The sequence below is a fragment of the Budorcas taxicolor genome, chromosome 20, assembly GCF_023091745.1.
Source record: "Budorcas taxicolor isolate Tak-1 chromosome 20, Takin1.1, whole genome shotgun sequence".
Lineage (NCBI taxonomy): Eukaryota > Metazoa > Chordata > Mammalia > Artiodactyla > Bovidae > Budorcas > Budorcas taxicolor.
Window position 1 is genome coordinate 65687070 of NC_068929.1, and position 11855 is coordinate 65698924.

Sequence of the window (11855 nt, forward strand, 5' to 3'; positions counted from 1 at the left end):
CCCACAGAATTTCTGGGTTGCCCATTCCTCAAGTGCAGCCAGGAGGCAAAGATGCAAGGCTCAGAAACCCCTTGGGGAGGCTCACAGGGGTCATGAACAGCTCACCATGAACAGCTGCCGGGTCATTCTAGAACCCAGTTCTCCTGACATATCTAGAGGCCCTCTTCCCTGAGCCCCACTTTCTTCTACTAAAAAATGATAGGAACCACCAACCTCCAAAATCCATCCCGGCTTCAAAACCCCCTGATAATGCTTCTCCTAGGTTTCTGAAACACTCACACACACCAAGTGAAGTCGCTCAGTCGTGTCCGACTCTTTGCGACCCCGTGGACTGTAGCCCATCAGGTTCCGCCATCCATGGGATTCTTCAGGCGAGGATGCTGGAGTGGGTTGCCATTTCCTTCTCCAGGGGAATCTTCCCGACCAAAAGCAGCATTAAATATAGCCCTGTCCATCAAAATTAAAACAGGTTTTCAGGAGCTAATACTCACTGAGGCTGGACGGTTAGGACATGGGAGGTTCTTAATACCTTCTACTTGGGCACCTATCTGAAATATTCCTCAATAAAGATAAATTTTAAATAAACAGAAATGCTGAGGGTTAGTGAACAACATCAACTCAAGCAAAAGCAAGTTCACACTTAGAGAATAAATTCAGGCTTGGCTTTGTAACCTGCTTCTGCAGAACTGACGCTGAACCTTTCTTGATCTGCTTGCTCCCCGGCAACTTGGCCCCTGCCACGGAGAACAGGCCCAGGCCAGCCTGCTGCAGGAGGAGAAACCACACAGAGCAGAGACCAGCCACTCTGGCCAAGACCGTCCCCGTCCTGCCATCTGCAGCCAACCCCCTGCTAAAAGCATATTCGGCTGAGATGGGCTGGGCTGGCCACCCTCAGCAACATGTGACTGGTGTGTACACCCCTGAGGTTTCAGTTATTTGTTATGCAGCGTTGCTGTGGCCATAGATAACTGATACACTTACATGAGGAACACAAGGGACACTTTATGATACTACAGTGGTGAATACGAGTCATTACACATTTGTCCAAACCCACAGAATGGCAACCCCCTCCAGTATTCTTGCCTGGGAAATCCCACGGACAGAGAAGTCTGGCGGGCTCTATCCAGTCCACGGGGTCCCAAAAGAGTCAGACATGACACAGAAAGGAAACAACAATACAATGTCCAATACCAAGGGTAACCCAGGTAAACCATGGGGTTTGGCTGATTGTGATGGATCAGTGTAACTTCATCAGTTACAGCAAAGGTACCAGTCTGGTGGGGGATGTTGACAATGGGGGCAGGAGGATGTGCCTCAGGAGAGTAGAGGATGTAAGGGAAATCTCTGCTCCTTCCCCTCAATTTTGCTGTGAACCTAAAATTACTCTTAAAAACATTGTGTCCTTTTTTTTTTTTTTTCCCACTTTGTGTTTTTTTTGCCACGCCTCACACTATGTGAAATCTTAGTTCCCCAACCAAAGATCAAACCTTGCCCCCTGCAGTGGAAGCATGAAGTCTTAAGCACTGGACTGTCAGGGACGTCCTGTCCTTTTTTAACCAGAATATGAAAGAAATGGGGGACTTCCTTGGTGGCCCAGTGGTTTAGACTCTGTGCTTCCACTGCAAGGAGCGCAGCTTGGATTCCTGGTCAGGGAACCAGATTCTACACGCTGCAACTAAGACCAGCCCAGCCAAATAAATAAACATTAAAAAAAAAATCACTTCCTCAGTGATCAATGCAAAGACGTAGAGGACAACAATAGAATGGGGAAAGACTAGAGATCTCTTCAAGAAAATTAGAGATACCAAGGGAACATTTCATGCAAAGATAGGCACAATAAAGAACAGAAATGGTATGGACCTAACAGAAGCAGAAGATATTAAGAGGTGGCAAGGATACACAGAACTATACAAAAAAGATCTTCATAACCCAGATAATCACGATGGTGTGATCACTCACCTAGAACCAGACATTCTGGAATGCGAAGTCAAGTGGGCCTTAGGAAGCATCACTATGAACAAAGCTACTGGAGGTGATGGAATTCCAGTTGAGCTATTTCAGATCCTGAAAGATGATGCTGTGAAAGTGTTGCATTCAATGTGGAAAACTCAGCAGTGGCTACAGGACTGGAAAAGATCAGTTTTCATTCCAATCCCAAAGAAAGACAATGGCAAAGAATGTTCAAACTACCGCACAATTGCTCTCATCTCACACGCTAGCAAAGTAATGCTCAAAATTCTCCAAGCCAGGCTTCAACAGTACATGAACCGCAAACTTCCAGATAATCAAGCTGGATTTAGAAAAGGCAGAGGAACCAGAGATCAAGTTGCCAACATCTCTGCTGGATCACTGAAAAAGCAAGAGAATTCCAGAAAAACACCTACGTCTGCTTTATTGACTATGCCAAAGTCTTTGACTATGTGGATCACAATAAACTGTGGGAAATTCTTCAAGAGATGGGAATACCAGACCACCTGACCTGCCTCCTGAGAAAGCTGTATGCAGGTCAAGAAGCAACGGTTAGAACTGGACAAGGAACAACAGACTGGTTCCAAATTGGGAAAGGAATATGTCAAGGCTGTATATTGTCACTCTGTTTATTTAACTTATATGCAGAGTACATCATGAAAAATGCCAGGCTGGATGAAGCACAAGCTGGAATCAAGATTGCTGGGAGAAATATCAATAACCTCAGATATGTAGATGACACCACCCTTTAGGCAGAAAGTGAAGAACTGATGAGACTATTGATGAAGATGAAAGAGGAGAGTGAAAAAGCTGGCTTAAAACTCAACATACAAAAAACTAAGATCATGGCATCTGGTCCCATCACTTCATGGCAAATAGATGGGGAAACAATGGAAACAGAAATTTTATTTTCTTGGGCTCCAAAATCACTGCAGATGGTGACTGCAGCCATTTCTGAGCCAATTAAGCAAATGGGTGAAGGGGTCTTTGAAACACTTCAGCAAGAGGAACTGGAACTTAGACATGTAAGAGACGAATCCCATCAAGAGAGGAGGGGGCTTCCCTGGTGGTCAAGTGGTTAGGGCTTCGGCTTACACTGCTGAGGACCCGGGTTTAATCTCTAGCCACAGAACTAAGTTCTATAAGCCACGTGGCATAACTTGAATAAATTTAATTTTTTTTTTAAAGGAAGGAGTACAATATTTTCAAGGTAGCAGAATTGGGCCTAATCTGGTTCAAGAGCTGTCTGACATTCAAGCCGCCGTTCTGTAACAGTGAACACAGCACCAACGTTTCCTTTGGCTGCAGTCCTCTTTGCAGAGTCATCAGGGCCTTGCCTCAGAAGAGAAGTGAAGAATTAAGAAGGAGAATTGTCCCCGAGTCAGCGGGAACAAAACAAGCATAAACCTACAAGACAGCAGAGCACACTCTGAATACTTCTGAAGGATTGTTTGACAAATATTTACATGTTGCATATTCAGTTATGCAATCCTTTTAGAACAATAAATATTTTAGAAGAAGACTCTGCTGAGGCAGGTCCAAAATTCTACCGGATCTCAGGAACCAGGAAACAACACACCTTTTTTTTCTCTTGGCCATGCAGCGTAGCACAGGGTATCTAGTTCCCTGACCAGGCATCAAACCCTTATCCCTTGCATTGGAAACCTGGAGTCTTAATCACTGGACCATCAGCAAAGTCCCCAGAACATACCTTCTTAAACAAAATAAGTCTGATCCTTAGTTTACTCCAGCCAAATGAAACTTCTCTCACCTTGGCAACTCTCTTCTCAGTGGACCAGAGATCGACAGTTCAATCAACACAAACCCCTAAAAAGCCTTTAGAGACATTTTCCTTTTGGGAAGCTGCTATCTGCAGCCTGTGAGCAGTTCAGTTGTTGTTATCTAGTCACTCAGTCTTATCCCGACTCTGCGACCCCATGGACTGTATAGCCTGCCAGGCTCCTCTGTCTGTGGGATTTCCCAGGCAAGAATGCTGAAGTGGATAGTCATTTCCTTCTCTGGGGGATCTTTCCAGCCCAGGAATGGAACCAGCGGCCCCTGCATCGGCAGGTGGATTCTTTACCAGTGACTCACCAGGAAGGCCTGAGTAGTCTGCTACTTAATGCAATTTCCCTTCTCCTCCAGCAAAAACGCTCAGGCTTTCCATAAGCTTTTTACTGCTGCTGATCACAGACCAGCCCCTGAACATCTCTGGACTCAGGACCTTTGCATTTGCTGTGCCTCTTCCTGAAGTGCTCTTCCCGAGTTTTCTTCTCTGCATCTTTTCGCTTTCAGTAATGTGACTCCGGTTTGGGGGTTTTTTTTTGTTTTTTTTTTTGCTGTGCTGGGTCTTCATGGCTACAGTCAGGCTTTCCCTACTTGCAGCGCGCAGGCTTCTCACTGAGGTGGCTCCTCGTGTTGCACAGCACAGGCTCTAGGGCGCTCGGGCTTCAGTGTTGTGGCACACGAGCTTAGCTGCCCTATGACGTACGGAATCTTCCCGGGCCAGGATCAGCCCGTGTCCCCTGCATCGGCAGGGGGGTTCTTAACCCCCGAGCCACCAAGGAAGCCGTCTTCTCTACGTCTTTGCCAGAACGTCACCTGTTCTCTCGAATGCCCACCCTACCTCCCATTGCAGCCCTCAATTGCTGAACACCCGCACTGTCCTCCCTTGGCTCCAGGAGCTGCTGGCTTGGCTGGGGATGGGAGGAAAGACTTCCCTGAGGAGACGCCCTGAAGACCTGAAGCTGAAGGCTGTGAGCGGCCGAGTCGAGTGGCCCTGTGTGGAGGGATATCACAGCCCCGAGGCCGGACATGAGCCCGCTGGAACCAGATTTCCCAGCTTCCCATCTCTTAACCAGCGGCTCCGGGCCGGCCCCTCAGCAGCTAGCCCCGGAAAGCCCCTCTGGCTTCAGCGACCACATTGTCCCGCACCGTGACCGACCACTGCCTTGGTGCCATCTGGCTGCCTAGAAGGTCCTCCCACCACCACCTCCAAAGTTGCCCTTCACTGGCTTCCCTGATTGTCCTCAGGTCCAGCTTTCCAAAACATTTGCTCTGCACTTCTGTAGAGCTCCTCTCACATCCTGCCTCTGGCTATAAGCACTGGGCGCTATTACCCTCTAAGCACTGGGCGCTAGTACTCTCTAAGCACTGGGTGCTAGTACTCTCTAAGCACTGGGTACTATCACTCTGAGATCTTCCTCAGTTAAAAGGTGAAGACTCAAGGCAGAGACCGTTTGATTCAGGAGACTCTGCAGTGCCCACTCGTGCCTGGCACACAGTAGGTCTGCAGTGAATGCTCATCAGTGACTCACTACCCCATCTGCTACAGGGTTGTGTTTTGGCCCTTGTGACACTTCATTCTTTCAAAGTGCTTCAGAAAGACAGAGGCTGTTTGATAACAGGATCAAGAAGCCACCGGGAAGAAGAGAAGCTCTCACCTCACCCCCTCAAAGCCCAGAACACAGTACCCGCTCCTTCTGATCAGAAGATAAAAGGGCTTGATGGGCTGTGAGCCTTTGTCATTGATGGGCTGTGGGCCATTTCTCCATCCTGATTTGGTGGGGAGCAGAGAGGAGGCTCAGAGCAGAAAAATGAAGGGAGACTCTGTAATCAAGGGGGAAAGCACAAAGAAAAATAGCTTTGCCTGATCTCAAGAAAAGAAAAAAGAAAAAAAACCTGGAGGATGGAGAAGGTAAGTGAGTGAAAAACAGGGCAAGACAGTAAACACGGCCACATCAGAGAGCTGTGTGCTAGGGATCTAGTGCTCAGTAGCCTGGCAGATTGAAGCTGCCATCAGCCCCACATCATAGTGGGGAAACTGAGGCAGAGAGGTGCTGAGAGACCGGAGCTGGCCACCCCTGACTCTGCACTGAGGGAGAGGTTTTCATAGTGAAAGTTGCTCAGTCACATCCAACTCTTTGCAACCCAATGGACTATGCAATCCCTGGAATTCTCCAGGCCAGAATACTGGAGTGGGTAGCCTTTCCCTTCTCCAGGGGATCTTCCCAAGCCAGGGACTGAACCCAGGTCTCCCGCATTGCGGGCGGATTCTTTACCAGCTGAGCCACAAGGGAAACCCAAGAATATTGGAGTGGGTAGCCTTTCCCTTCTCCAGGGGACCTTCCTGACCCAGGGATCGAACCCCGGTATCCTGCATTGCAGGTGGATTCTTTACCAACTGAGCTATCAGGGAAGCCCTCGAGGCTTTCACAAGAGGCGGCTAAACTTAGTGCGACAGACCCAAGCCCCTTGGGGATGGTTCACGTGGTCCTCGGTGGTCTCCAGTGCAGTTGCTTTCCAACTTTCTCTTTTGCCCCCAAAGGAAACACAACAAAGCACAGCCTAGTGGAGCCCAGAGTGGGGGCTGGGCAACCCAGGCCCCAGGAGACCCCAAGCGGCCTCCAACAAGGGAGAGATCCACCCCATCCCTGACCCTTCCTGACCCTTGTGGGGCTTCCTTTAAGGCAGCCCCCGGTTACCAGCTTCAGGAAACAGGTCTCCCGTGAACATCTGTGAAAAGTCACCTTGGTAAAAGCGAAAGCAGAGCTGCACAGTCAGCCGGGGCCGCCTGGCGGCCAGAGGGAGGGCTGGGGTGCAGGCATCCCCGGGGTGTCCGAGGGTCACCGGGGTGATGCTGCCCACGCGGGCCCCTCTCCAGCTCTGGGAGCCTTCGGGATCTAGGAGCCAGCACCACCGGACACATTACATCAAGCGGAAAGCCCTCCCCAAGTTCAACTGCGGTGTCAAGTTCGACCATACCTGCAGGAGCTCCAGTCTGCCTGAGCAGGGCCCAGACCACAGGCAGAGGAGGAACACCCCCGCGTCCCCCTCCCCGGCCCCGCGATAAACCAAAGGCACCCGGCTCCGCCGGTTTCCAAGGAGACGCACATCCTTCCCATCAGTGTGGGACCTCCCCAGCAAAGGCACCTTTCCTCTGGCTGCCCGCCAGGCAGAGACTGCCCATCCCGCGGGACCCGGGGACAGTAACAGGCAGGGAGACGGCGCCCCTGGCACCGACCCCGGGCACCTGGCCGCTGCGCTCACCCTGCGGCTTGTCTCCTCCCGCGGCTTTGGTGGGCTGCGTTCCGAGAGCCAGTCTTTCTCGAGCCAACTTTTTCTTTCTTTTTTTTCTCAGTGTTTCTCATCGTCCCTGAGTCTTGTCATGACTCATGAATCCCTCGTGCTTCTCCCCACCCCCACGCCCGCCTGCCCTGCGGCTGTGCTCCTGCCGCCCAGCTGTGCTCCCCTCCGGGGACCTGCCCGGGGGAGGGGAGCGCGCGATGGCCCCCGGCTCTCCGCGGTGACCGTGCGGATAGCCCAGGCGGAGATCGCGCTGTCCGGCCACCGCGTGGGTCACCGGGCGCGGCCGCGTCTGAGCACAGGGAGGGATGCGAGGAAGCAGGGCGTCCCAGAACCAACTCCGAACCCGGGAGGCGAGCAGAAGCCGATCCGCGCTCGGGCATGGAAGGCAAAGCGCAGGGGCAGCGAGAGGGCCGAACCCTGGGGGCACTGGGGGCGACTGGGGCATTTTGCAGAAGGAGTTTCCCCTGCAGGAGAGGAGGGTTGACCGTCAGAGGGGACCCGGAGTGAAGGGACCCGCGAGACGCCCCAACTCAGATCCCAGCGCGGACCCCAGGGGAGCATCGGAAGACTCCGCGGGCGGGAAACTAGAAGGGGCTGCGGTGAGCACGCGGGTCTGGCGACGGTCCCCGCGGCGCTGTGACCTCGGAGCAATTGTGCGGCTCCCTCCGGGCCGGGATGGGCAGGCCGCCCAGGGCGCCGGGCGCGCCGCGCTCCCATGGAGCCGGGAAACCGCGCTCTCGGCCGCGGCAAAGTCATCGCCGGGCCGGGGCCGAGGAGGGCGGAGGGGCCCCGAACCCCGCGCGGGCGTGCTCTTACCCGGCCGTTGCGATCGGTCTCCTGCACCTCCTCCGCGCTGGGCCCCCGCCGCACCAGCGCCCTCAGCAGCCCCACGTCGTTGGCGCAGGCGGCGCGCAGGAGGGTTGCCACCTCCGGGACGCCCTCCGGAACGGCCTCCGGAGCGCTCTCCGCGCTCACCGAGCTGTACTCCTCCTCATCTCCGTAAGGGTAGAAGGAGTCGTCCGAGGCGATGCTGCGGGTGTCGGGCAGACTCGAGAAGTCCTCGTACTCCTCGTAGTCAGCTGGGTCCTCCCCGGCCTGCGCGTCCCGAGGTGGGGACGGTGGCTCTGGGGACACGCGGCGCGCCCCGCCGCCCTCCGGCCCGGGCCCGGCCAGCAGCACCATGCCGGCGGCCGGGGCGCGGGCCGGGGGGCCGGGGAGCGGGCCGGGAGCCGGGGACGCCGGGCGCGCACCGAGGTCACCGCCCCTTGTCCCCGGCGGCCCCAGAAAAGCAGGAGGGCTCTGCGCGCTCCAGCTCGGCGGAAACGCGCGCCGGGCGGCCGCGCTCCAAGACTCGAGTCACACCGGAGGCTGGAGAAAGCCCCTCGGGGGTAGGAGGAGCCGCGGGGGCTTTCCGAGCGCCGCGGGCGGGCGCGGGCGGGGACCGCGCGGGAAGCGGGCGGGGGTGGCCGAGCCCGAGGAGGCGCGCGCCCCGGGGTCCCGCGCCGCACCCCCCCCAACCCCCCACCCCCACCCCGCAGAACCCGGCGCGATCCTGGCAAAAGTTAAGAGCTAAGCAGGGGGCGCCTCGGCCCCGCGGGTTCGGCGCAGCCGGCTGCTGTGCCCGGGAGCTGAGAAATGCGCACGCGGGAGAACCAGAAGCGACAACTAAAGAACCCGAACGCCCTCGTGGCTGGCGGCCCCGCCCCTGCTCTCGGGATGAGGGTGAAGGTGGGGGTCGGAGGATGCAGCGGGCTCAGCAGTCGGGAACACCAAATCCCTGGGCCCGGAGCCGCCCCGGGCGTCAGGCCTGCGGGCTGGGGTGGCGGGGTGGGGAGAGGGTTGGGAGGTGGGCAGTTTCTCAGTGTCCGAGACACCCAGCCTGTTTGTGCATTTTTTCTGGGAGTCTGGGCTCTGAGGCCAACTTCGCTCCCGGGTTAAGACGGCCTTGGGCACGGAGGACGGGTGGATGAGTGGGAGATGGTGGCCAGCTGGGGACTCTGCTCCTCTGAACCGGGAGCTCCGGGCTGCCCCCGGGGACATCCCAGGCCGAGGGGGGGCGGGGGACCCGGGAGAGGACCCGGGTCAGCGGTCCCTTTCAGATGGCTTCTCAACGATCGCCTCGGAGCCGCTGTCCTGGAGCCGCCGGGGTTGGGGGGGATGACATTTGGGTGGGAAGGGGCGGCTCCAGGCCCGAAGGGTTCCCCTCTCCCTCACCCCTGGCCGGGGTCCCTTTATCTGCGGAGTCGAGACGGATTCACGGGCAGAAGCCACCACCCCGGCTCAGACTCCGCGGCTGGTTGCCAAACACAGAGAGCCGGCCCGCAGCGACGGCCCGGGTCCCATCCCCGAACGCCCCCAACCCTGGTCCCCCCGGGCCGGAGCCTGGCCTACCCCGGCCACCCCGCCCCGTCGGTCCCAGCGCAGGGGGTGAGGACCCGCCGCGGGGAGCCTCTGACCTCCTAGAGGAGGACGCACCGTGGGACCGTGGACCAAATCCTCATGGAAAGAGCTTTTAGGATGGGGGAGATGTGCCATGAGGGTTGGGACCGTCGCGGGGCGTCACATCTTGGACAGAAAGCACCTCAGGTCCAGGGGCGGACGCGGAGCCCACGGGTGAAACAGCGCCTCTTTCTGTCTCTTCACTCTCCTTTCCTTCTTTAATTTCCACCGCTCTGGACAGCGTGCCTACCAGGTGCCAGCGCCTGAGAGGCCCTCGGGGAGCAAAGGTGAACAAAACTGGGCGGCCGTGGGAGCTGGGGACAAACTAGAAGATCCCAGGCCTGGACCGGCAGGCTGAGCGCCACAGTGGGGAACGCGGTCAAAGACACCACCGGGGATGGTTGGCGGGGCCTGAGTGAGGTTCCAACTGCCTAGGCCTCTGCATCTTGAAGCCCTGGCGTTCTGTGCGACGCGCCGGTGGTGATCCCCGAGGCCTCCAGTGTCCTCCGCGCTGACCGGGAACCTGGCATCCCCGAGGTCGGCAGGACGGGGTGGGGCTGCGGACCGGAGCGATGGACGCCCGAGCGAGCCTTGAGCCGAAAGTGAACCCGGGCGCCCGGCCTCCTGTAGCCAGGGGCTTTCTTTCTGAAGCCAAAAATACCCCGGGTCAGAGTTCGCTTTTTCTTTTCTAAGTAGCCATATTTACATAAATCCCCACTGGAAATTTCCACCTTTCAAGACTGACCGCTGTTTTTGGTGTTTCCAGAGGCTAAATGAAGTCAGGGGATTTTTACAAGTTGAAGTGACCCTCCCCTTCTGCCCAGGCAGAGAGATGAGTTTGCTAACCCTCCCTGCCTCTCAGCCCAGGCCAGCTGTGTGGTATCCAAGTACGCAGAGGGCTAGGTCGGGGGTCCCCGGGGATGGGGCAGGAGCCTTCCCCCGGCTGTGGTCTTGGAGTGGGGAAGTGGACTCCCAGGAGTGGGCAACCCCTCAGTCCTCATCCCTGGGTATTTCACCACCAAAGTTAAGCTCTACCTTCAGAGTTCACCACTTCCTCTTTTCCTTCCTTGGAAATTCGGTTGCAAATATCACTACATGATGTAACCTTTAAAGGTAAACTTCTGAAATGGCCAGCTCCAAATAAAAACTAGCCTTTTGTGAGGGATCCAACTCCAAACCAAACTGGTTTTCCCTTTTAGAAATGCTCCCATTTTACCACAAAGACAAGAGATGCTGTGTTATGAGAGAACAATCAACTAGGCCTTGGGGATTTTAAGTCAACATTATACGTACAAAATCTACCCAAGGAGAAAGCAGCTTATCAAAACTGCCAACACACTCAGGAGAACTCTTAAATAGGTAACATTTTACAGAACAGTATTTGATCCAAGATAGTTAAGTTTCAATGGAATAGCTGAATTCAATTCTTTTGATTGATGATGTTTGTTTTTAATATTAATATTCTATTGTTTTTCTCTTGAGCTTTTTATTTTGTATTGGGGTATAGCCAAATGACAATGTTGTGATAGTTTTATATATGTATGGCAATTAAACAGCTAGTTGATTCAGTTGAACAATTTGTCCTTGGGCTATTAAAAGAAAAAAGATTCACTATTTTAGTTATATTTCTCAAAGAGGCCACCTAACTGTAATAGCTATAACAGGAAGGTCTTAAAAAATTACAGTGTATTTGAAGACTGAAAATTGAATGCACCTGTAATGGCACACTCCCCACAAAATTTGTTTCGAAAGCAAAGTGAGATGACCTCATGGTGGAGCCATGCATGAACCCTCCCCGTGCATGCGTGTGCACTGAGTCGCTTTAGTCACTTCAGACTCTGTGCAACCCCACGGACTGCAGCCTGCCAGGCTCCTCTGACCATGGGGATTCTTCAGGCAAGAAATACTGGAGTGGGTTGCCATGCCCTCCTCCAGGGGATATTCCCAACCCAAGGATCAAACCCACGTCTCTTATGTCTCCTGCATTGGCAGGTGAGTTCATTGCTCATCAAATAACCAAGGTCCCAACCTCTAGAATGGAACAAATGGCAGAATGATTTTAAGCATTTCATATGCCTGAAGTTTAGCAGGCAGTAACTGTTGACTTTCATTATTATGAAAGTTAGAGTCTCCATTCGCCACATGACATAAACTACTCTGCAGCATCAGGTGCTCCAAATGTGTTGCCCTATTTGCCAAGAGAACTACCCACGTGACGTGAATGACAAATGCTTTTCGTTTTTTCTCTTGGAAGGCAGTGCACCTTGGGATAAAGTGCAGACTGTGCTATCTGACAAACTGACTTCTGATGACATCTCCACTGTTGAGTTGCAATCGTAATAGTTCTAGATCTTGACTGA

The 11855-nt window shown here is 54.4% G+C and overlaps 1 protein-coding gene across 1 annotated transcript in view; it reads right to left on the bottom strand.

The window, feature by feature from the left end:
* Window positions 1-8238, bottom strand: part of ANKRD33B (ankyrin repeat domain 33B) — a 101975-nt gene extending 93737 nt beyond the window's left edge. The window contains exon 1 of the mRNA XM_052659116.1: window positions 7873-8238. Within this exon, the coding sequence (XP_052515076.1) occupies window positions 7873-8238 (366 nt within the window). The remainder of the gene's footprint in view (window positions 1-7872) is intronic.
* Window positions 8239-11855: the final 3617 nt, after the last annotated feature.